This window comes from Propithecus coquereli, unplaced genomic scaffold, assembly GCF_000956105.1.
Source record: "Propithecus coquereli isolate 6110/MARCELLA unplaced genomic scaffold, Pcoq_1.0 Scaffold92, whole genome shotgun sequence".
NCBI classification, from domain to species: Eukaryota; Metazoa; Chordata; class Mammalia; order Primates; family Indriidae; genus Propithecus; species Propithecus coquereli.
Window position 1 is genome coordinate 1425859 of NW_012155507.1, and position 25485 is coordinate 1451343.

The 25485-nt window shown below is 52.9% G+C and overlaps 1 protein-coding gene across 1 annotated transcript in view; it reads left to right on the forward strand.

Moving 5' to 3' along the window:
* Nucleotides 1–25485, forward strand: part of ITGA11 (integrin, alpha 11) — a 124880-nt gene that overhangs the window by 38753 nt on the left and 60642 nt on the right. Inside the window, exon 3 of the mRNA XM_012664826.1 lies at nt 23310–23410. Coding sequence (XP_012520280.1) covers nt 23310–23410 — 101 coding nt within the window. The remainder of the gene's footprint in view (nt 1–23309; nt 23411–25485) is intronic.

Consider the following 25485-nt stretch of genomic DNA (forward strand, 5'->3'; position numbering starts at 1 on the left):
GAATTTCCATATGATTCTTTTTTACAGATTCTAATTCTGTCACAATAATCTCTTTATCCCATTTGTCCATCTTTTATTCTATTATCTTTAACCTAATCACAATTATTTTGAATTCCTTGTTGGTTAACTCCAATATCTGTATCATCTCTGGTCTGCTTCTAGTGACTATTTTATCTCATGGTTGGTTATAGGTGACTTTTTCCTGATTGTTTGCTTAGTAATTTATTTATTCCGTGCTGAATATTATGGATGTTACGCAGTAGAGGCTATAAATTATGTTAATTTCCTTTAAAAGATGCTACATTCTGTTCTGATAGGTAGTAAAATTATTGGTGAAATCATCTAGATCTTATCAAGGCATGCTTTGGGCCTTGGTCAGGGCAGGTCTAATCTAGGTTGCCTTTATTCCTAAGATGTGGTCTTTACTCCTAGAACATAGATTTTCTGAGGTCTCAAATGAACGCCCAGACTATTCACTAAGTTCTCTACATTCTGGCTGGTCATGAACCCCAACACCTCCCCCCCACCATCACTGGGTGGTAGCCTCTAAAATCTTTGCTTCAGGTGGCTGTTTTCTGATAGATTTTCTAGAGTCTCATACCATGCATACACAGTTTAGGAGTCAGCCAAGAACCTGAAGGAAACTTTTCACAGAGTTTTAGGGAGTTTTTCTGTAGATTTCTCCTTCCTAGTACCTGCCCCACCCAAATCCTAGTCATTTTTGCTGACCCAACAGCAATCACTGTTTGCTCCATCCAGCAAGACTGCTGCTCTCTGTCCCATATTTCCTTGTGCTGCACCAAGGAAAACGTCCTTGGAGAGAAAACTGAGGCGAGTGTGGGTTCAGCTCCTGTACTTCTCTTCTCGCAAATATTGAGCTCTGCTTTGATTGCTGTCCCGTGCCTGGAAATAGTTATTTTATATATTTTGTTCAGCTTTCACAGTTGTTTATGGCTGGAATTGAAAGTTCTCTTCCACATTCTTTTTTCAACTTAGATAATCACTTCCTCTGAGAAACCTTCTCTGACCATCCCTTCTTATCGCTAGATTAGTTACCCCCATAGGATTCTGTATTTTCCTTTTCGTAGCATTTCTCAACCTGGATAGCAATTGCCTACTTCATTGTCTTTCTTCCTGAAAGCAGGCGTGCAAGTCCTGCCATTTAGTAGGTGCTCAGAGAACATGTTTTGACAGACTGAATGACTTGAACCTCTTCCAACCAGCCCAGACATAAGATGCACGACATCCGCATTGTTTACATGGCGTGAAGTTGAACTGACTTTTCCAAGACAGAATTTATTTTGACCAATATTTTTTATCGAGCATCTGTTAATAAATTTTGCTGGACTCTGGAAAACATCGTTATTAGTAAAACATGGTTTCACTCTCAAGTAAGTCATAGAGCAGTTGAGGGGGCAACATGAATATCCTTGAAATAATTTTAAAACAATACAAAACAAAATATGACCTGGTGTTAATTATAGTCATCTTTGTGAGGCTACTTTCTCCATAAAGGCTTTCTGGGTCTTTCTCCTATCCTAAAATGACCTTACCTCCCCAAGCCTTCTCACCGCGGGCACGTATCACTTCCCACCTCGTATTGGAGCCACTGAGGCCCGCAGCCCACCTCTCCTCCTGGACACCAGCTTCGCCTCTCTGTAGCCCCCAGCACAGCGTCTTGCTCACGGCGGAAACCCAGCCAGAGCCTGGAAGGAGACATCTCTGTGTCTGGGGTCTCTGGAAAGGCTTCACAGAAGAGGGGCATTTGAACAGGGTCTTGGAGATTGGGCTTAGAGGAGCAGAAAGATATGAGAGAACTGACTCCCTGCGACTTTTGCTGATCCCAGTGCAGCCAGGAGCATCGGGGGAGGAAACTGGTGCCCGGATGGGCAGGGTCACTTTGCAGCCACAGGGCCTCGGCGTGTTTACTGCCACCACTAAACTGAGAGAAACAGACAGAGTGGCCTTGGGGAGCCACAGGGCCAAGCCACATGCAGAATGGACAGGAGCACCCTGGGCCTTTCCAGAATCCCCCTCCCCACGGCATGTCCTACTGGGTTGCTTCTCCTCCCTGCTTTCTCCACCGGCCTCCATTTCCCTGTCCTGCAGGCAGCATTCCAAGAATCTTATTCAGACCAGGACCCTGTGGGTGCTGACTGTGGGAAAAGAGAGGTTGATGCCAATGTCATTTGGGACACACTGGCTAGCTATTACGTGTGACACCAGTGGGGTGTGCTGGGTCAGCTCCATGCCAGGAGGCACCTCAAAGGAAGGGCAAGAGCAAAAGTTTGAAGTGCAAACCCTCTGCCACTTGGAGGAAGACCTCGGGAGACGCTCTCCCATCCTTCCTGAACCTCTGTGTGCTCATGTGTAAAATGGGAATGTGCTTACCTGTCTCAGGCTGCTAGGCAAGACCAAAGAATACCCAAAACAAGCGAATGTATTTTGTAACCAACAAAACAGGAAATGAGGATTGAGTCACTTGCAGCCAGTAAGCAACCAAACCAAGCAAGCAAGGTGACTTGGTTGAGAGGCTCCCTCCGACCCAGGCTCTTCCTGCCTCCTGGATGTGGACCTGGCTTCAACCCGTAAGGCAGAGCTCACATACCTTGGGCTGTATCTCCTGGGCCCATGAGAAGGCCAGGGATCTGCTTTTTACAGACTTCCCCAGGAGACTCTAGCAGGGAGACCGGGACCTCCTGAGGATATGTGATAGGAAGATGCCAGTGGGGAAGAACCTCAGTCCCCAGCCCCTGCCCCCCAAATCCAGGTCCCAGCATTGCCCCAGAGAAGCACCCACCAGCTGTCTCCCACCTCAGCCAGTGGGATGTGTCCTGTTTACCCAGCTGTGAGCCCCCTGGAATGTTAAGGGCATAAACCCCGAGGAAAAGGAGAATGGAGAACCCCTGGAGAATGAGGGGACAGGCCTGATGGGGTGGCCACTTTATTTTCTTAACCTCTCCCATTCTGCGCACTGCGCCCCAATTCAAAACTCAAATTAGGCCAAGCTGACTGTGCACTGATGCCTCGGACATCTTGAACAGTTTTCTACATGCCTTGGTTTTAGCAGCAATAACAACACTCACAGACGCACAGAAGGAAAGAGAAAACAAATTCCTCCCAGGCTGAGTGTTCTCTGCCCCCTGCCTTTTAAGCCCTTGTGTATTTTCAGAGAAATTTAATCCACATGACTCTACTGCATTTACATCGAAATTATCAAGTCGCTTGGTTTTCAGACCGTTCGATGTCCCAGAAGGTCCGGTGCAGGGTCTGCAGAGGGCCTCTCCGAGCCTTTGGTCCCCTGGAGCAGGAAGCTGCCCGGTGCTGAGACGAGCCCCATGAGTCTCCGGGCCCCACGAGTCTCCCACTTGTCACTGAAGCTCTCACCCCTGGCGAGAGCACAAGTTGTAGCTCCCGGCAGTTCACCTCCTTCCCTCAAGGGTGTTGGGGGAACAGAAGCCAGACAGTCCCCAGCGAGCTCCAAAAGGGGATCCTCTGGGACTCAGTGACCTTTAAGAGCAGGAGGCCATGGCGAACTCCCTGAGTACAGGGTTAGGGACATGAGCAACTTATAAGGGAAGGAGGCTTGTCCCCACTTTACAGGCGAGGCAACTGAGACTCTAAAAGCTGACATAATTAGTAAGTATCAGAAGCAGGTGTGGAGCCCACATCTGTCTACTCCCCTCCTCAGGGTAGGGGCCTGCTTAGGCCCCAGGGCACACAGAACAGAAGCACCCCCAGCCCCCTGCGGACACACTGCCAGCCTGGGCTCATGAGAGAGACGAGGCTGTGCTGTCGTGAGCCATCCTGGGGGAGGATGTGCGCTCACAACTCAGGCGATGCTGAGTACCGGGAGGAGGGTGCGTGAAAAGGATCACGGGAGTTGGTGTGAGGCGGAAGGGGGCTGTGAAGGAGGTGCTTCCGGAAGGGCAGGATTTTGATGTTCGCAGTAGACGTGGGTGAGAAGAGTACGGTAGATGGAGGGGGCAGAACGGCATGGGCAAGAGTGCAGAGGTGAGAAAGAAGGAACCACGTGCAGAGAAAGGATGCTGTCCTGCAAGGCTGCAGGAGAAGGTACAGAAAGCAGAGAGGTGAGGCTGAAAGCTGGGAGGGTGAAGGTCGTACCAGCATAAGGGGACTGCGTCTGGGAGGTAGTGGGGAGCCATGGGAGGTTTTAGAGCAGGAGAGTGGTTCACTAGAGTTGTAATTTCGGGTGATCAGTTTGGCTACCATGTGGAGGATGGACTCAAAGGAGGAGGCCCTGGAGGTGAGGAGTCTGGTGGGAAGGCTGTCGATGTCTAGGTGAGCAGAGGGGATGCTCTAGCTCAGGGGTGGGGGCTTGAGAAAGGGGCGTGCTCTATAAGCATCAACAATTCATTCATTCACGTAATTAATACTTCTTGAGTACCTGGGATAGGTACTGGGAATTCGGTGATGAACAGAAGCTGTTCTTCTAGCGGGGCAAACATGTTATTCGTTTGTCCACCATCTGTCAGGTAGTGATCTGCGCAATGGGAAAGCATGAGGCAGGGTGAGTGCGCTTGGGAGCAGTGGCCGGAGGTGAGGGCTGCTACTTTATACGGGCTGTCAAGGAAGGCCCCGATGACAGGGTGACGGTGATCAGAGACCCAAAGGTCAGGAAGAATCTAAGATAATCATGGATATCTGAGAAAAGAGAATTCCAAGCAGAAGGAACAGCAAGCGCAAAGGCCCTGAGGTAGGAACATGCTTAGAATGTTCAAGGAACCACAAGCGTGGACGGAGTAGTGTGAGCTAGGGCAAGAATAGAAGGAAGCAAGGTTGGAGATGCAAAAGGACGAAGGATGACTGGGAAGAGGGTGGTGTCGTCAACACAAAGCAACATCCAGCTACAGGGTGCAGGCTTTAGGCCAACAGGCGCGCTAGGCTTTGGACCCACTGGTTTGAAGTATCCGAGGGTCATCTGGATGCAGATGGCCAGCTGGCAGCAGGCGACAGGGGCCTTCAGCTTGGCAGGGATACCAGGGCGAGGACCCAGATGTACATCCCAAGGGCTCTGTGCAGCGGGGAGGAAGAAGCTCAGCTGGGGAAGAACCGCAGTGTGTCTGGGCTGTGGGTGGGGAGGAGGGAGAGAGGGCTCAGGAGCGGCAGGGAGAGCTGACCCAGAGGGCAGGGGAGGATTGCGAGGAAGAGGAGAGCAGGCGCAGCACCCTGAGGCCCTATCAGCCCTGGATAGGAAGCAGCAGCTGGGAGTGCCTCTCCCAGAAGCCGCCGGGGGCCTACTGGGCAGCTGGCAGCACTGGACACCCTCCACCAGGACCAGAGCCCCAGGCAGGTGACAGAATATTCATGATACATGTTAACACAAAAAAAAGTCTAGAGTCCTTACAAGGCTTTACCGTCATGTGTGTCAGATGTCTGGAATTAACTATTCCAGAGCAAAGGTTCTCAAACTTCACCACGTCTCAGAAACCCCTGGAAGGCTTGTTAAATTGCATTGCTGGGCCCCGCCTCCAGGGGTTCTGATTCAGTAAGTCTTAGGGGGAGTGGAATTTGCTTTTCTAGAACTTGCCAGGTGGTGCTGGTGCTGCCAGTCTGGGAACCACACTCCACAGGCCCAGGGATGTCCATTCCCAGTGTCTTAAACAGGTGATGCCAGGCAGAGACAGAACTCCCTGCATCGTGTAGCTGTCCCCGCATATGGGGCCCTGGGGAGCCCAGAGACAGCTGGGGCTAGAGGTGGGGCAGGAGGACGGGGAGGGCTATCTTTGAGGGGATCTGCTCATCCCCTCTTCGGGTAACCCACCGGGCCCCTCCCCACCCCCTGTGCCGTCCTCTGCCGTCTCCTACTTCTCTGTCTCCCTTTCCTCCTCTTCACCCATTTCCTCGTCCTGATCTCCGGATTTCTCACCCTGCTCCTTCCTTTCTCAGCTTTCTCCCCCTCCTTTCTTCCCCTCTCAGTCCCTGCCTCCCCACCCCTCCCTCCGGCCTCCCCACCCCTCTTTACTCCCTCACCCAAGTCTCTGATAGAGATGGGGTTCAGGAGTGGCCAAAGCAAGGGAAGGCTGCCCTGTCCCTACCCGCTCCCAGATTCTGTGTGAAGCCACCAATGCCATTAGTCTCACCAGCCTGTCTTGTCCCCATGGGGGGCAGGGCAGGCGCCTGGCCCCTGCCTACCTGCTGCAGTGGGCCGGAGGCTCAGGGCTGGGGCTGGGGCGGGGCCGGGGGGGAGTTTGTGCACAAAGAAAGGGACAAGGGGAGCGAGAGGGAGGGGCCCTGGGCCCAGAGACAATGCAGGAAGGGATTTCCAGCAGAGTGGGAGAGACAGGGAGTTAGGAGACGGGCTGGCACCTGCAGAAGATACCAGAGCCTCTGTCTCCTAAAGCCTGGGCTGTCCTCGTTGGAAACAGAAGCTTCTCTTGGGGAAAAAGGAGCAATTTAAGCATCACTCTCATCGCCCCCGGCAACGGAGGGACAGACATGGTGGCTTGACTCCCAGAGTCACAAGGAGTCCTAGACAGCCTTCCCGTCTCTTTGAAGGGTCCTTTGGGGTTCTTTTGCAGCAACTTAGTTTGGGCTGTGTGGCCAGATGCTGAAAGGGCTGCAGGATTAGGTGTCCTGTGGATGGACCCCGCCAGGCTGGGAAGCGAATCACTGCTGAGTGCAGATCCTGCCAACACCCCTCACCGCCACCTCCCAGAGGCTTGGCAGCAAGCAGCGCGTGGGCACCCATCGGCCCCTGGGGTGGACAAGGGTTGGGATGGACCTGCCTGGCACAAGCGATACCCATCTCTCCCCGGAGACTTCTCTATGATACAGAGTCTTCTACTTGTGGAGACCCCAGGCAGAAGGGATAGTTCCTTGGCCTGAAGATAGGGCCGCCATTACCATAGTCTTCAGCAGGCCCTGGTCCTAAGGCAGAGGTGGGTTGGTAGGGGCAGGAGGGGGACAGGGTAGCCAGGGTGGCCGGAGGAGGCCCAGGAGGCACAGAGGGACCATGCAGGCCCATGGGCAGGCCTGGCCTTCAGGGCTGCTCTCCCAGCTGTGGCATCTCCCCCGGGCTGGGAGGGGTCTCAGAAATTATTTGCCCCAACCCCCTTATTTTACAGTTGAGGGAACTGAGGCCCAGAGATAGAAAGAGACTAGACCAAGGTCACACAGCAATTCAGTGGGCAAGACTGAAACCTAGGTCTCCCACCACCACCAGCCCAGCCTTGCTTCTGGTATTTCTACCAGCTTAACAGACACTTAGGTGAAAACTGCCAGAGGGCTAGTCCACCCACCAGCCTGGACCCCACATCTCAAGATTTACTAGATATCCACCTAAACTAAATTCTCACTTGGGTGAGGCATTCATTCTTTTATAATGGCCTTATGTAGTGAGCTTCCTAGATCATGAGTTTGCATTTTCACTAGGGTCTTCCATATCTAAAACCAGGGGCCCACTAATGGTGGAATTTGGGGTTGATGGTAAATTAATCCATGAGGAATAAATCCACAAAATCCAGCTATCTCCACTCCCACTGCTTCACTCTATCATTAAAAAATTTATTTTTAATTTTTAAAAATTTTGAAAAAATAAAATAATTAGAAAACCATTTATCAAGCCTAGGCCCAGGAGTGATGTCCTCCAGCCCTGCCATTTTCTCCTCTCCCAACCCCGAGGTTTCCCGGCTCCCACGTGTGGCCCTTTTCCACAGGCACAGAGTGGTCTCAGGGTGCCACTGGTCTCCCGCCTCCTCGCTACAGGGAACGTTCAGGCTTCCAACTCACACAGCTGGGTTCCCTTCCCAACCTGGCACTTTCTACGCCATGTGAACCTGAGCACCTCACGTCTACTTTCTGGACCACAGTTTCTCCATCTGTAAAATGGGCGTGGTGACGTGAGTCCCAAAGGGCTCTTGTGAGGGAGAAATAGCAGACGGTGGGTAAAGTGTCTACCGTGGGGCTGGTGAGTTAGCTCCCTATGCTGGCCTACCCCTCCCCACCCCGACAGGGGATACGGTGTCCCGGCAGAGGAAAGGGCTCCTGGGACCTGTTGTTTGGGCAGAAAGACACGTCTTATCCAAGCCTGACCCTCATCAGGGACAGTGCTGGTGGTCAGGCCTGCGGCAGCCTCGGCCCTCCTTGCTGTGCAAGTCTTGCTGAAGAACGTCCTAAGCTCTGTTCCTGGCCTGCACCCCTAGAGCAGGCTCCCAACACCACAGAGCATAAATGCCCGCTGCTATTTTCTCCTGGAACAAATAAAATCCGGCACCATGACTCATTCTGGTTAAGGATAAATCACTACAGAAGCAAAGCCCGGGATAAGATGAAACCACCCAATGCACGAGAGAGAGAGAGAGAGAGAGAGAGAGAGAGAGAGAGAGAGAGAGAGAGAAACAGTACTTGTGAGGAAATGTCGGCCCAGGGCCCCAGGCCAAGCCACCGCTGACCCGGGCCAGCACACACGAGCAAGAACAGCCCGGGCTGCAGAGGGCTGCAGAGTGGCAGTGCAGACATTTGTCCTCGCTGGCGGGAGCTGGGGGCACCTTCAGGTCCTGCAGAGCACAAAGCAGCATGGAGACAACCAGGGAGACCCCGTCAGCCCCGCCCCAGGCGAGATTCCGGGGCAGTGCGTGCATTTAGGGTGCAGCCCGAAACAGCTCCCAGGGCTGCTGCATCTCTCAGGTGATTTTTTTACTCTTCTCTCCTCTTCTCTCTGTCTCTTCCTCTCTCCTTTTTTTTTTTTTTCTTAAATGCTAATCAACACAGAAAAGTCCCAGACATTGAAGAACATGTCAGCGAGGGCCCAGGTAACTTCGGACACACACACAAGTGGTCAGCCAGAGAGGGGGCCGAGGCCAGTCCTCAGGACACGGAGCATCCTTAGTGTGAACTCAGCGAGGCAGGGGCCAACCACCGCACGCTTCAGCAGGAAGACGCGCAGTCTCTGTAGTGGAAACATGGAAAAGAAATTCTCCTGGTTACTAACCTCCAAGAAAGAAAATAAATTTAATTTGGGTAGTTCGGGGAAGCCAGAGGGACTTGCCAACTCAGCATCTTCTCCACCGCCTCCTCCCGCCCTCTATCCCCCCGACCCCAGCAGCCTGTGGGCTCCCCGCCTCCCTTCGTTCTCTGAAGCCAGCGCCGTTCCCTCTGTGACCCCAACATCCTTACTGAGGCCAGCGCGGGAAAGCAAAGGGGAGCTCCTCGCACGAGGCAGAGAATAAACGTCTGCTGCAATCCCCCATCTTGAGTGGCTTTCTGTATGTCCGCGGGTTTGAGTGTCCAAGGCTGGTCCTCCGTCTCGATCTGCAATTATCATAACTGACGCCAGAGGGAGCCAGGTGGCCCGCTAATGGTCCCCCCTGCCCACCGACCCCCGGCCCCCGCCAATCAAGGCGGCTTCCCATGATGTTGCTAACTCAGGGCAGCGTGTGCTTCCATTCCGTTAGGCTGTAAAACGAGAAAAACAGCACTTCTTATTGAAAACCAGAGTGCAGTGGGCATTATTTAAGGTTATATACAATTAGAAAAACAAATCCATGAGAGATTTCTCACTGAACTGCGATCAATCACCCCTTAACCTCGCTCTTGTCTTCCCCAGGCTTGGACAGAACACCTGCTTCTAACTTTCCCTGACTCTTTCGTGCAGAATCAGGGCTCCTTGGGATTTCACAACTTTTCAAATACTTTTCTTCTCTTTCGGCGCCTTCCTGTCCACACAGCTGCAGCACCCAGACACGGGGCCAAGGGCGGAGGCTTGTCCTTGACCTGAGGCCATCGTGATGAGATTTCCTCCCGCTGAATTCCTGAATCCTCCCCGCTTTCCCTCTCGACTCTTTTCTTCCTGGTGTGGCTGTGATGAGTCACCCTGAGCCAAGGATGCAGAGAAATATGGAAAGAGAGTTGTAGAAAAAGCCAGTTAAGAGAAATGGAAAATGAAATGGGAAGAGGAAAGAGAAAAGAAGATGAGATGGAAAAGGGAGAGCTAACAAAAGAGTAACAAGGGGAGGGAAACCGTGAGCACCCCAAGCGTAGGGCCTGCCTTTCATTCATCTTTGCATCTTTGGTGTATGGCACAGGTCCACAGAAGGAGAAGCAGCAAGAGAAGGAGAGAATATTCTAGACATTCTGGGTGTGACCCAAGCTAAATCTCAGGAAAGTCTGAAGCTGTGCGTCCTTGTTATAAAGGGCCTGGGGACTGTGGCCCCTGTACGGGAGAGGCTGAGATGTCCCGTCCTTCTCCTTGCAAAGCTTGGAAGGGCCCAGCTGGAGCAATGTTAGGTGGTGGGGCAGGGGGGTGGTGGCCAGTGGCCTGGCCCAACCCCTGGATGGCTCGCTCTGTGACAGCGGGTCGCTCCTCTCCTCACTGTCTCCTCTGCCACCTCCCAACTGCTGAGCCAACGATTTGTAACCCAGGAGGAGGATGTTTCCAAAAACGTAATGACAGACTTCACCCTCCAATGGTCCAAGTTAGCCTTTCTGTTTCTTTATGGCTCCTCAAAATAAGAATAATTCTGTCAGAATAGCCGTTAATCACAATTCAGAGAGAGGGGAGGAAAATAACCCTGAGGTTTGAAACAGACAGAAAGTTTTCGGAGGAGTCTGCGTAACCCGTGATCCCCGACGCAGCCCAAGGCCGGCGTCTGCGTACTGGGCTCTCCCGTGCCCCGTCTACCTCCCGGAGCGGGTGCGAGGCCTGCGTAGGAGAGTGAGGCCAAACAGCCGCCCCCTCGCCAGCTGGGTGACTTAGCTTCTCCATGTTGCAGTGTCCTTGGCTTCAAAATGGGAATGCTGTCTCTCTGCCTCGGGTTATTGGGAAGATTAAGTTAATGCCAGGGGAAGCCCCGAGCACCATGCCTGGTACATAATAACCTTCCCAAACATTCACTGTGCGTCAGTTTATTCGCTTATTCGTATAAAATGCTGTGAAAGTAGGTGACTGCATGTCCCAGTGTTTGCTAACTATTCCTTAGCTGGGCATCCTGTGCCCTGTCCCCAGGTGAACTGTTTCCTGTTGTTATTTCAAAGCCTTGTGATTACCTGGTAAAATTGCTATAATCCATGGGCTCCCAAAGCTGGCCGCAGAATAGAATCACCCTGGAAAGTTAAAAAAAGGATACAGATTTCTCAGTCGAGCCCAGGAATTGCCCAGACAGACTCTCTAGAGGTGGTGCCTGGGAATCTGTATTTTTACCTCCAGGTGAGTCTAATGTCCAGCTAAGTGCTGGAATCACTGACTTAATCCTTTTTAAGAAGCCTGTGAGTTCTCATGGATTCTTGGGTTAACTCCTTTCCAGGCTTACGTTGAGAGTGACCCTCAATGCCTGGATCCAGAGGGGTGACCAGTGGCAGGAATTTAGGGACCCCCAGAAAGCAGGTGGGGGCAACCTGACCAGGGGACAGTGTGATGCTTGTCAACCCATGCAGACATCTAACCATCGGTCTGTGCTCAGGGCCGCTTTCAGGAGAGCTCTCTGGATGAGTGGGGGGATGACGGAGGGGGTTCGGAAGCCAGGGAGGCGCGGCTGGGCAGGAAGAACACGGGTGAATGGCACGAGCCTGGGTTGAGGATGATTCCACCACGAGGTCCGTGAAGGGAGGGACTTGTCTGTCCCTCTGGGTTCATCCTGGCCCAGCCGCCACTGTGGAGGGCACCTTAGAAATGACACACATCAGCACTGGCACCACATGGGACTCTCCCAGCCCTCTGCACCTGAGTGACACCCACCCATCGTGCAAGCCTCCGTCCAGACGCTGCCTGCTCCGGGAAGGCTTCCCGGGTGGCTGAGCGAGAGCCCTTCCTCTGCGCCCCACCACGCCTGGGCACTGCTCTCTGCACTGAAGTCACCAGGCGCGGGTCTCCTGGCCCCGACCAAAGGGTGAGGCCTGTGCTTCATTCGTCTTCATGTTCACAGAGCCCAGCACCCAGGAAGTACTCCTTAACTGTTTCTTTGGACCGAACCTGTCCCAGTCCTTCACTTTACAGATGAGGAACTGAGGCCCGGCGAGGTTAGGTGACTCACTTAGCCCCAGTGGGGTAGAGCAAAGATCTACATGTCAACGGGCCATGAACTAAAAAGAGCATCTGTCCTTTCACCTCTGGGGCTTCTCCTTTTCCTACATGACCCAAGTCCACGTGGCTGGTGGACACAGTCGGGATCATGAGTGCCCCAGGTTTGCATCAGCCTCTACCCAGCCGTGTGATCTGCGGTCAGTCCTGGCATTCTCTGGGCCTTGCTTTCTCCCGCTGTCAAATGGGCGTAGCTGTCTTCGGCTGGCCACCTCCCTGCTCACGGTACGATGGGCACAGTTGTTGTGTGTGTGTGCCGGGCACACTTAGAGTGTCGCTGTCCTAATTAAGGACCAAAGGAAGCAACCCAGCCCGGAAGGGAGAGCAGGGAATGCTGAGCCCTTTTCCTCGCTCCCGAGCGATAGCTGAGGAGCTGTGAGACGTACACACACCCAGAAATGAAAGCTATACATTCCGCTGAGAAACTTCTGTCCAAACGAGGGCTGTGTTTACGTTTCATTTTTGGAGGAGAGAGCTGTTATAAAACTGCAAGAAAAAAACACTCTGAACATGACTTGGAAAAACAAGCCAGGGTTTATCAGGCATTTTGAAAAGACAAGAGGGATTTTTATACTGTACACTCGGCTCTCTGGGGGGAGAACAGACCACAGCCACCTTCCTGAGACTCGTTCTTGCAAAATGAGCAGCCTTCTCCAGCACACGTGTGCATTCACCCCACAAACAACTATTAAGCCTTGACTGTGTGCAAGATACGTCGAGCAGCACTGGGAGAGATTTAAAGATGCATCCAGGCCCGGGCACGGTGGCTCACGCCTGTAATCCTGGCACTCTGGGAGGCCGAGGCGGGTGGATCGCTCAAGGTCGGGAGTTCGAGACCAGCCTGAGCAAGAGCAAGACCCCATCTCTACAAAAAATAGAAAGAAATCAGCTGGACAGCTAAAAATATATATATAGAAAAAATTAGCCAGGCATGGTGGCGCATGCCTGTAGTCCCAGCTACTCGGGAGGCTGAGGCAGGAGGATCGCTTGAGCCCAGGAGTTTGAGGTTGCTGTGAGCTAGGCTGACGCCAGGGCACTCTAGCCTGGGCAACAGAGCCAGACTCTGTCTCAAAAATAAATAAATAAATAAAGATGCATCCAGGTCTCTCTCTGCTATCTAGGGGCAAATCATCCAGCGGAGAGAAAAGATACCGACAAGAGAGGTGCAAATGTAGCATCACAGGAGCTGAGAGGGCTATCAGCTGAGAGACCAACGAGGGCTTCCTGGAGCAAGGGGCGCTGCAGGGCAGATGCAAGAGGACGGTCAGAGAGTCTGGGGTGAGGGGACTGCACGTGCAGAGGCAGGAAGGCGAGAACGCGGGCATGTTGGGAAGCCACAAGCAGCCCTGTGAGATTGGCATTAGGGTACAGGAGGGGAGGGGTGCCGAGAGGTTGACACCCTTTAACTAAACGGCACGAGCTGGCCACTTTTAGTGGGTGAGCTTCTCGTTTTCCCTTCAAATGGGTTGAGGTCCTTTGTGGTCACTTTCCCTCACACTTCCCTCTTCTCTTCTAAGAACTTCTGCAACTTAGGGAAAAAAGTGCTGTTTGGATGTAAGCTGAGGTGGACCCCAAAGTCACGAGCGACAAACCAGAAAGCGAGCTTGTGAAATCAACATTTGTGATGTTGGGATCTTGTCAACAAAGATGTTGATCTTGTCAACAGGCCGTGTGCATGTGACAAGTGGGGCCGCCTCCACTTCACCCTTTGGAATAACATGCGTGGGCTTTGTGTCTACGGATTTCATGGCTAAGCACAGCCACCTGTGCATGGAGGTCATTTTATTTAGTAGTGTTGATAAAAGATACGAAATAGGAAAAATTTTTAAGGCCCCTAACCATCTACCAATAGGACAAGAGCTGGAACCATTTAAATGTCCATCAATAGGAGAATGGTTAAAAAGAAAAGTACAACACTATGCAACCACTCTAGAGAATGAGGCAGAACTGTGTTATCTGTCTCTACCGGGTCCACCCCCAGCGTCTGAGGGGCCTGGAGCAAGAAAGCAAAGGCAGGCTCTGGCCCACAACCTACCATCTTTTCTTCCCACCTACAGCTTCCTCTCAATAACCGAGGGGACTTGCACACGCGGACACTAGCCTGCACTTCCCAGCTCTGTCCACGCCCGTGGCAGGCAGCCACTCCTTGGCTGCCACTGTTGTGGTGTGACCTCCATCAGGAGGATCCAGAGGAGAGGCTTGCTCAGGCCCTGGAGGCAGCCCCGGGCTGTCTGGGCAGGGGTTCCAGCGTCCCAGGCACTCAGAGTGGGAGGACGTGTCTCTACATGTCCTGTCTCCTCGACACCAAGGACTCCTCACTCCATAGGAAGGGGCACAGCCAGAGATGGGCTGGAGTAGGACAGGGCAGGGGTCCTAGTCACAGGGTCCAAGGGGGGCACTGATATATACTGACACGGAAAGGTGTTCATGTACAAAATAATTAAGTGAAAAAAGCATGCCCAGAACCACATACGTAGAATGATTCCATTTTTAAATTCTAGATTGTGTTCTAGATTTTCTGTACCCCATATTGCTAGTGGTAGTTTTCTATAGAGAGATGAATTTAGAAGGGGAGGGAGAAGACTTTCAAGCTGAAAAGAAATTGTAATCATACTTTTTTTTTATGTGCTGCCCAGGCTGGAGTGCAGTGGTGCAATCATAGCTCACAGCAACCTCAAACACTTGGGTTCAAGCGATCCTACTGCCTCACCCTCCCAAGTAGCTGGGAGTACAGGCATGCGCCACCATGCCTGGCTAATTTTTTAAATTTTTTATAGAGATGGGGTCTCCCTATGTTGCCCAGGCTGGTTATGAACTCCTGGCCTCAAGTGATCCTCCCACCTCAGCCTCCCAAAGCGCTGGGATTACAGATGTGAGCCACCATGCCCAGGATAATCATACTTTTTAAATAAGTTAGTACTTTTTTGTACCAATTAAAGTAGATATTTCTTACGTATTTTCTTATGACCAAAAGAAACAAAACAAATTTTTAAAAAATAAATAAGACTGAGCCCAGGAGTTTGAGGTCACGATGGGCTTTGATGACACCACTGTAGCCTAAAGAGAGCTAGACTCATACATAAACAAATAAATAAATAAATACCAATCCAGGGTGACCTGGAGGGTCAAAGAGGTCACTCTGGTCATGACCCTCATATGTAGTGGAAGGTCCCGGGGCAGAAGTGCTCTTCGCTTGTCCAGAGGGCCTCCTATCTGCTTCCTCAGTTGCTTCCCCAACAAGGGTCCCCAACATGACCTGCACATCCAGGAGCTTCTAAAAATACAGATTCTGGGGCCCTGCCCCAGACGGATTGAATTAGAACCTTCTGGAGTGAGGTCCAGGGACCTGTATTGGTAACTCCCCTGGTGATTCTGGCGACTAGCAAGGCCAGGAACAGCTGTGCCTCAAAACTCTAGAAGGTAAACAGCCCAGGTATGGTCAGTCCCATTTGGTAGACAAGAACACTGAGGCCCACGCCAGTCAATGGCCTTGTCTCAGGCCATGGTGTGAAGTCTGTTGATTCCTCCGCTAAAGCTTGCTCTACTCTCCCAGCTGGGCCAACAGGTGTCAGAAGATAAGAACAACTGGGCCTGTGGCCAGTGGTCCCAAGCTGCAGACCCTCAGGTTACAGTCAGCCCACTAGGCCAGGTGATTTGCTAATTCATTCAGCAGCTGTATTTCGGGACCTACTCTGTGCAGGATGCTTTTCTGGGTGCTGGGGTATCTGCAGCTGCAAACCTGACAAGGCCGTAGCTCCCTCGCAGCTTAAATTCTACAGGGAGAAAAGGACGACGAAAAGGTGCACAAAGAAGCCAGCATCAGACACTGCAAAGTACTCGAGGAAGACCAGGCAGGCTGGTGAGAAGGGAAGCGGCAGGTGGTTAGGAAAAGGCCTCTTTGGAGAGGTGGCCTTGGAGATGATCCCTAAGATGACTGAGAGGACCCGGCTGTGCGCAGCATTCAGAGCAGCCCCGGTAAAAGTGGGACAGAGAGCTGAGCAGCAGTGAGGCGATACAGAGCCTCGGAAGACATGAAGCGGGGGGGTTTTACTGGGATGGATTTGGGGCTTTGAGCCCAGCGAGGGTCATGCCTCTGCTTCCCCCATGTAAGCGCTTCTCAAGCATCTCGATCGTCAGTGTGCATCAGAATGCCCTGGAGGGCTCGTTCAAGCGCAGACGCTGGGCCCCGCCTCCACTTTCTGATCCCCTCGGTGGTCTGGGGCAGGGCCCAAGACGTTACATGCCTAATAAGCTCCCAGGGGAGGCCGATGCTGCTGGTCTGGGAACCACTTTGACAACCACTGCTGTGTTGTCATTGCCTGTCTGCCTGCCTGTGTCCTCTTAGACTGGAGGCCTCCTGAAGGCAGGGATGATGTCATGTTCACCACCGTGCCCCGGGCTTGGTGCATTAGTAGGAGTAAATGTATACGAATCAATGAGTCAGTGAATGAATGCGGGCCTGGACCGTGCGCCATGTGAAGTAATATATGGAAAGTACTTGGACTATAATAAGCACTATGTATATGTATTAATCAGGGTTGTCCGGATAAATAGAATCAACACGATGTGTGTGTGTGAGATTGATTACAAGGAATTGGCTCATACAATTATGGAGACTGGCAAATCCCAGGACGTGCAGGCTGAGTCTGCAAACTGGAGGCTCCCGAGAGCCAGTGGTGTAGCTCCTGGCTGAAGGCTGGCAGGCTCAAGGTCCAGGAAGAGCTAATGTTTCAGTTCAAGTCCGAAAGCAGAGAAAGGCTGATGTCTCAGTTCCAAGGTGGGCAGGGAGGGTTCTCTCCTACTCGGGGGATGATCAGCCCTTTTGTTCTATGCAGGCCCTCAACTGACTGGATGAGGCCCACCCATGTGAGGGAGGGCAATCTGCTTTACTCAGTCTGTAGATTTAAATGTTAATCTCATCCAAAAACAACCTCACGGAAACACACAGAATAATGTTTGACCAAATATCTGGGCACCCTGTGGCTCAGTCAAGTTGACACATAAAATTTATCATCACATATATGTATTTGCTTTAAAACACACACACAAAGGTTTCCCATCTCAGATGAGGGTTTTACGGAGGCAGGGAGAATAAGGGATGTGCAACAGAGGGATCCTCACGTTCTCAGCCCCCAAGAGTCCAGGCCTTGCCACATGTGTGAGCCAAGGTGAACCCCCAGCCCCTGCAGCCAGCCCAGGAAGGCCTGCAGGAGCCAGCGGGTCCCTGGGCAGGCTCTCCCTACACACCCAACCCCCAGCCTGTGCAGCCCAGAGCCCCCACCCAGCAGGCCCTCGGGCTTGCTGTGCCCAGTGCTCCTCCAGCCCCACCTTGGACACACCAGCCGCTGTGCTCACACTGGCTGGAGGAGATTACATTTCCCATCGAGAGAGAAAAGGCCTCTCTAAAGGAATAGTCTTTCTTTCGTTCCCTTGGGTTCTTGGCTCCTCAAGTGAAACCCTCTCCCTGATTTCCCTACATGATTTCAGAAAAGGAAAATGAAGCCAGGACAGAAAAGGGACACAGGGCCCAGTGTGGGTTTGAGCTGGAGGATGGGGTTGCTGAGGGGGAGGAACAGGTGAGGAAGGGAATGGGATGAGAGAGGAGAGGGGCAAGAGGCCCTGTGGGGACAGGCCCCACTGAGCTTTCTAGTTCTTCACAATGGTGAAAGGAGCACTGGATTTGGAGTCCCGGATCTTAAACTGATCAATCTCTCTGCAGGCTTATTACATCCACGTTCTGAGCCTCAGATATAAACTGCCCTGCCAGTGATCAAAATCAAGTGCAATTAAAGAAAGTGCTTCATGAAAACGAAAAGGATAATTAGTAATAATTGGATTTTCTGGGACATGAGGCCCAGGCCTTGCAAAGAGGGACCGTGAGGCTGGCCGGGGAGGGGATCAGACTCACTTATTGCCCCTCCCAGGCAGTCCACGCTAGCCTCTGGGCTCAGGACCTCCTCCAGAGGCAGGCCCATCAGTTGGAGGTTCCCTTCGTCCTTCCCCAAACCTCTAATGGTTTTTATGTGCCCATGGCCTCAGGCTCCCCCCATCTGCTGGGGAGCTAAGCTGCTCACACCTGCCTCACCAGACACAGCCAAGAAAAGGCTGAGTGGGGCCTAGAGCCCCAGCCCCTGCCTCCAGGCTGTCTGCCCTCTGTAGCTTGGGGGAAGCACTGCCCTGGGAGTGAGGACGCCGTGCACCAGGCCAGCTCTGCCTCTGCCTGCTCTGAGACCTCAGACACAGCACTTCCCTGCTCTGGGCCTCGATGGCTCGCCCAAGGCTGGCCCTAGGAACCTTCATGTTTCCTCCCAGCTCTGATGGTCTTAAAGCCAGTTACCAGGTAACCAGCAACATCTGGAGTGCAGGGTTCCCTGTCTGAGCAGCTGTTGTAAATGGGATGCACATAGAACAAAAAGGTTTCTGTTCCCACCAGGCTGGGCCAGGGAACGGTTTTATGCATTCGGTTCAACAAGAGAGAAATAATATACATGGTCTGGCAATTTCACCCACCCCAGATGGAGCTGGGGCATGTGAATCTGCTCCTCCCTCATTGATCTCGGTTGCCATGTTTCTCTTCTAGCATGGCAATATATGGGATTTCTAAGGGTAATTTTAACTGTGTGTGCCTTTTTTGGCCTTATACACTCTAAAAGCTAGAATGCTTTCAATTATAAATACCTAAAAACTCAGACTAATACAGCAAAAGGTCGTTATTGCTCATATATCAGGAAAGTCCAATGGTAGTTCAGGCTTCAGGCATAGTTTGATCCAGGGGTTTGCAGTATCATAAGGACTCTAGCTCCTTCTCTTGATGCTTCTCTCATCCCTCCCCACTCAATGCATCAGCTCATACCTTCATCATCACAAAACATCTGCCAAGAGTTTCAGGCCTTGCATTCACACACAAGGTCATCCAGAGAAAAGAGACCACTATGGTCCCTACATGCCAAGCAGAAGTCCCAAGAGTCACTCTGATTGGGATGATTTAAGTCATTTGCCCACCCTGACTCAATCACTGCAGCTGTGGGATTAAAGTGGCCTGCACTGAGCTATGTGTTCCATCCCTGGAACTTGGAATAGGGCTAGACTCCCTGGATCCTCAAACAAAAATGAAAACTATTGGGAAGAGGGCAGTGGAAGCCAGGGAAGCAATCACATTGACTTTAGAATGGAAGCAGGGTCACTCCATAGAACCTCTATGCAAGAAAAATATTTAGGACTTGGTTTCTCAGCAACCCTTTTTCCAGCAATAGATTTGGGTGCTCCTCTTAGGCTAGAGACAAAACCAAACAGCTCCCAAAACTGCTGCCGCTGTAGCCTGTCACACAAGCTCAGATCCATCAGTGGGTACCTCCCGACTGAGTGCCTTTAAGACCACCCTACACTGCTGCAGCAGGACAGATCAGGACATTTCAGACCTCAAGAAATCATGACATGCCTACATTGGCCACACCAGGCAGCAGGGATTACAGGCGGTTTATGTCATCAGTGAGGGCTTCCTGGAGCAGGTGGGAATTGTTCTAGATCGCAAACGGATGGGGTCCAGGATGGGGTCTGCACACCTCTGGGGAAGTGCTGTACGATATACGGGGGTACAGAAATAAAATGATTTGAGTTCTATTAGACTTATATTTTATCTGAAAAAACAGGATTCCTAATATTTAATATACAAATTGATGGTTTACGCTGATGTAATTTACATATAAATTTACACATATTGGGGATACATGTCATCTTTCTTCTGACAAGAGATTGCAATTCCAAAAGTTTGGAGACCAAAACTGCCGAAAGATGGAGCTAAGGATAAGCAGAATTTGGGATGAGTCCCCGTGGAGGCTTGTTGGGGAGGGTGTGAGGGAGTGAGTCAGGTGGGAGGGCCCAAGAGCCAGGGGCCACTTCTCTTAGCCCGTGTCCTGCTGAGAGCCAAAGAGCCCAGCACCTGGCAGGGCCACAGTGGCCTTCCTCAGGTGGCCATCTCCACGGGGAGCATCCTCCCTTGACAAGACCCTGCTTACAGGGTGGTCGCCAGGGAAGGGGTCCTACGGGGCTGTGGCTGGAACTTTTGCTGCCAGTTCTCCCATCGGTCCGGGCCCTGCTCCCTGCGCCTGCACAGGAAGAACGCCAGGAGCCCACAGCCTGTGACTCACGACACACAGCCCATGGAAACCGCCCGATGCTCGCCACAACCTTTGGGTTTGCCGAGCAGACTGGTACCCACGCCAGAACATATAGAGTATCCAGCCATGGAGAGGCACAACAGGCCCTTAGACTGCAGATGGCTATATAAAGCTGAGGCCGCAGCGGGTGGCAGGGGTGCCAGACCCCAGGAGCAATTTCGCTGGTCTCGGTGGTGACGTGAACATTTTCCCTGCGCTTCGGCAGTTATCCCCTCAAACAGACTGAATCATGTCCTCGAAACCTCAAGCCCGACAGGCACACGTAATGCCCAGACTCGAAAATGGAGAGAAGCGCTGACCCAGTCCCTCCCCTCACAGGCAACACAGAGGAAGCTGTCCCAGGAGAACGCCAGTCCCAGCCCTGCCATGAACAAACGGCGGGACCTGGGTCAGCTCCCTTCTTGGGTCCTCAGTTTCTGCATCTGTATTATGGGGACAGTAAGCCCTGCCCTCCTACCTCGTGAAGTGCTGAGGACCCCCTGGGAAATGAGGTCCAAGAGAATGGAGACAGGATGTATGGGGGCGGCACTTGTTCTTTGAAAAGGACAAAGCCCAGTCTTGCTGCAAATTTGGAGTCCCGGTGACTTAGTAAATTTACTGCCAGATTGTCCCATCTTGGCCACTGCCAGGACACATAACTTCTAGGAAGCCACCAGTCTTCATGCATAACTTACCTAGATACGGCCTCTTCTATTTCTCAATGCCTTTAGCTCCTGTGACTTTCCGGTGACCCTGGGAGGTAGGCAGTGTGGGAATTGCTGGTTCCATTTCATAGCCACAAGGTCTGGAAAGTTAAATGACTTCTCAAGGCCACACAGGAAGCTCGTAACAGACCCAGCATGAGGACCCAGCCGCTGGATCCTCAGTGCAAGGATCTTGTCCTGTCGGGGGCCCTACAAGTAGGCGGCTGGGCCTCAGCAGTCCACTCTGTGCAATGGGAAGAGTCATGAGGAATCTGCCCTCGTCGGCTGCTGGGTGTTTTCTAGAAGACACGTGGGGCTAGCTGTTCTAGAAGATGGCCGTGGTTTCTGTAATCTAGAACGCGCCATGCCTGACTCTCCCAGAGACACCCCGCGAGGTGCTTTCTGGGAGCACCCACCCGCTGGCAGTGGCGCCCAGGAGGGAACGCGACACATCCCTTGGGTACACTTAGTCACATACCAGGTTGACCCCGAAAACTGGGGCCGCTAGGGAAGCAAGCTCAGAGCCCAGGTTCCCTACTGACCTCTCTTATTTCCTCTCTTTTATTTATTTATTTTTTTTTTGCTGGAAAGAATGGAGTGACCTTGAGCACACCATCCCTCGCAGAATTAAGCAGCCAAAAATCACCTCGTCTAGACAAACAGATTTTATGGACCCAATTAATTCCTGCCAGTCAAAAATAGGCACGCTTAATAAGGGGATATATTTAGAATCTGTCATTATCTGGCTCCCCAGGGGAGAAACCTCAGCTCCTATTTCATAACTCCTAATTTCAAACAGCTCTGTGCGCTCCCACCTCGGGCCCGGCTTTCCGTCCTGACAGCGCCGAGGTGGGCAGGGGCCGGGCCGGGGGGCGTTTGACCACAAGAAGCCACGGAAGTCTCGTCCTGCCCAGCTCCTCGCAGCCGTCTTAAGCCGGGGAACAGGTAGAGGCTTCTCCTCTGGGCCATGCTGCCAGGCGGAGGGAAACTGCTGGAAGAAAGGGTGTAAAGGGCTCCAGGAGATCTCACCGTCCCTGTGCCCCAACTCAGCAGTCATCCACTCTCTATCCCTCAGGGTCTGGAAGGCTTCCAGGGCGTGGTGGGCTGTGGCGGCCCCTCCCCTTACAGCGCCACTGTTCCTGCAGAGGGTTGTTGTTCTTGAGCCACTGGTCACCTACAGCCTGAGCAGAGAGCTGGGCGGCCCAAGCCTGGAGGGCCCCACTCCGGTTGGCATCCTCCCGCCACTCTGGGCCCCCGACGGTGCTGCCCCCTGGTGGGCCGGATTTGAGGGGTGAGCTGGGGGAGCCCTAAGGAGAGGGCCCCAGTCTGACAAGGATTCTCCTGGGCCACAGCCGGGGCCCCAGAGTCACAGGCTTTTCCTCCAGGGCGCGGCCACCGGGCTTGTCAGGCCAGGAGGAAGCAGATCCTCATTTGTCCCTAGAAACGTGCGTGTGTGTGGGCTGCTGTAACAAACGATCACTCACTGGGTGGCTCACAGGGACAGAAACGTACTCCCGTCACAGCTCTAGGGGACAAAAGCCGCAAATCGAAGCGGCAGCAGGTCCGCGCTCCCTCCGGAGGCTCCAGGGGAGAACCCTTCCTTGAGTCTCCCAGCTGCTGGTGGCTCCAGGCGTCCCCTGGCTTGTGGCAGCCTCACTCCTGCCTCTGCCTCCGCCTTCACATGGCCTTCTCTTTCCCCGTGTCTCCTCTGCGTGTCACTCATACAGACACTTGTCGGGTTGAGGGCTCACCCAGATAATCCGGCGATCTCAACTCACGATCCTTAACTTAATCACGTCTGCAAAGACTTTTTCCAAGGAAGGTCACAGAGGCGCAGGCTCAAGGCAGGAAGCCCAGCTGTGTGGCTGCCTGGCCCCTCTTCAGCCCACCGGCTGCCTTGTCCACCTTGAGCAAAGACTGAGTGGCCCACCTGGGTCACCAGCTGAAAGGCTTCCGCGTAAGATGAGGACTGAGAGCCTGCAGGTAATGACAGATGGCTCTGGAAGCATCGTTCCTCTGCCTGAATGACTTCCGTTACCCGCCTCGCAATTTGACAAACTCATATTCGTCTGTTAAGGCCCAGCTCAGGCACCCTCCTCCTCTGCCACTGCCTCGCCTCCAGCCCACGTGTCGCAGGGCCGTGTGAACTTCATGCCAGTTTCTCCAGACCCTGGCAAGGGCCCGGAATGGGCACAGGTCTGTGACTTTATGCTGAAAGTCCGGCATCCCTCCCCCAGGGAGGCAAAGGTCCCAGCTCGAGGGTCTGCAGGTGGTGGCTCCTCCAGGATTTGCCATAGGGCTCCCTCCCGCGCTCCCCACCCGTCCTCCCCTCTGCACTGCCCACCAGGTCCATCGTCCGTCGGGAAGGCGCACCTGCCCCAGCGTCTTTGATTGTCTTCTCCTCCTTCCCAGGCTGGTTGTGGGTGCCCCACTGGAAACCAATGGCCACCAGCAGACGGGAGACGTGTACAAGTGTCCAGTGACCGACGGGAACTGCACCAAACTCAACCTGGGTAACGTGGGCCGTGGGCTCTCCACGGCGAGGCCAACCCTTGTCTAGCACGCGGCAGGCTCTCATGTACAGCCATGTCCACAATCACACTGGCTCCTCCCAGCCACCCCTTGGTGAGGTGACCCTGCTGATATCACTGCCCCCATTTTATAGATGAAGAAACTGAGGCCAGAGAGAGGAAGCAACTTTCCCATAGTCACATAGCTTGTTGGGGCTGGCCAGGATTCCAGCGCAGGCCTCCTATGCCCGGATCATCCACTGCCCTTCAACTCAGGGTTTTCTCTCCCAGCAGGAGAAAAACATTTCCTGTCTTCTTTCTGATTTTGAAATAACAACAACAATAGCAAACAGTCATGTGACTTAGGTAATGTTCACCATGTGCCAGGCACATTTCGACTCATTTAATCCCTGCAATACCCATACGGATTTAACCATGGAACAGATGGGGAATGACAGCATACAGAGGTGAGGGGACCTGCCGGGAGTCACCCAGCTAGCAAGTAGCAGAGCCAGGATTCCAATCCAGGCAGTCTACGAGCTCCCTTTAACCACTGCACAGTACTGCCTTTCTGAAATGAAGGCTCTTCCTCACTGCAAAGCTTCCAGGCGTACTCTGGAGCAGAAGCAGGGGAGATGCTGTGAGCAGCCCTCAGCCTCCAAACCCTCGTAAAATCTATTTGTGTATATGTGTGCACATGTGTATGTCTGAGTATGTGTGCGTGCACATGTATGTGTGTGTGCATGTGTGTGCCTGAGTATATGCATGCACGTGTATTTGTGTGCACATGTGTGTCTGGGTGTGTGTGCATGCACATGTATATGTCTGTGTGTGCGTTCACATGTGTGTGTGCATATTGTGTGCATGCACGTATATGTGTTTGAGTATATGTGTCTGAGTGTGTGCATGCACGTGTATGTGTGTGCACATTGTGTGACAGAGTGTGTGTGCATGCACATGTGTGTGCACATGTGCATGTCTGAGTGTGTGTGCACACGTGTGCATCCACTAAAGTGCACACACCAGTCCATTAAAGCACCTCCCCTTGTCCTATAGGTCAGACAGCTGCGGGGCCGTTGCTCTGCTCTTCATTTGTGCTGAAAAGCTGCAATTCCAGGCCTTGCCCTGGAGGAATGGCCTTCCCCAGGGCCAGAACCCCCTTCTAGGAGGGGATCCCCTGCCCTAGAGCAGGGGTGGGCTCCCTGGGCGGGTGGGGAATGGCAAGGGCAGCAGGGGCCCGCTAGAGAGATGGCAGAGGTTCAGGAGACAAGCCAGGGATGAAAGGCCGGCATGCAAGAGAAAGCCCGGAGAATGCCAATCCCCAGAACAGCCAGCTGTCTGTCACATGGTGCTGGAGGCTCCCACTGTCCACATCTGCATCAGCACCGTGGGTGGGGAGTTCAAAACCCAGTGCAGCCGGAGCCCAAACTTCAGTGAGGGAACAGTCTGAGTGAGGTGGGAGCCTGCTGGGGGCTCGTGGTTCCCAGTCGTCAGCACCTGACAGCACAGGCTTCCCAGACAGGCCAAGCTGGGGCTCCCCTTCCAGCTGCACCGTTTCTTCACTGTGTGTCCACAGGGAGCGCACATCCTCTCTCCGAGCCTGTTTGCTCATGTGTAAAGCGAGGAGGGTGGACTCGACAACCCCTAGAATCCATTCCAGGTCTGATCTGTCCTCCAGCCTTTAAGGAGCACCTAGTGTGTACCAAGCACTGTACCAGTTATTGGGAATACAGCAGAGAACAAGAAACCAAGGGGCTCAGCCAGGAGGGGACAATAGTAGAGTTGACAAATTAGGAAGCAAGATAATTTCGGGTAGGGACAATGCTGTGCAGTAAACCAGGGTGCTGTAATAAGAGGCTGGGGGTGGCAGAGGGGGGTGTACAGCTTAGCAAGCTGCTCAGGGAAGGCCTCTCCAAGCAGGTAACATTTGAGCAAAGGCCTGATGGCAAGAAGGAGCCAGGTGGGGGCAGAGCATTCCCGACAGAGGGGCAGCAAGTGCAAAGGCCCTGCGGTGGAAATGAGTTTGCTCCATTGGAGAATGTAAAGAAAGGCCATGTGGATGGGGCAGGGGGAGCAAG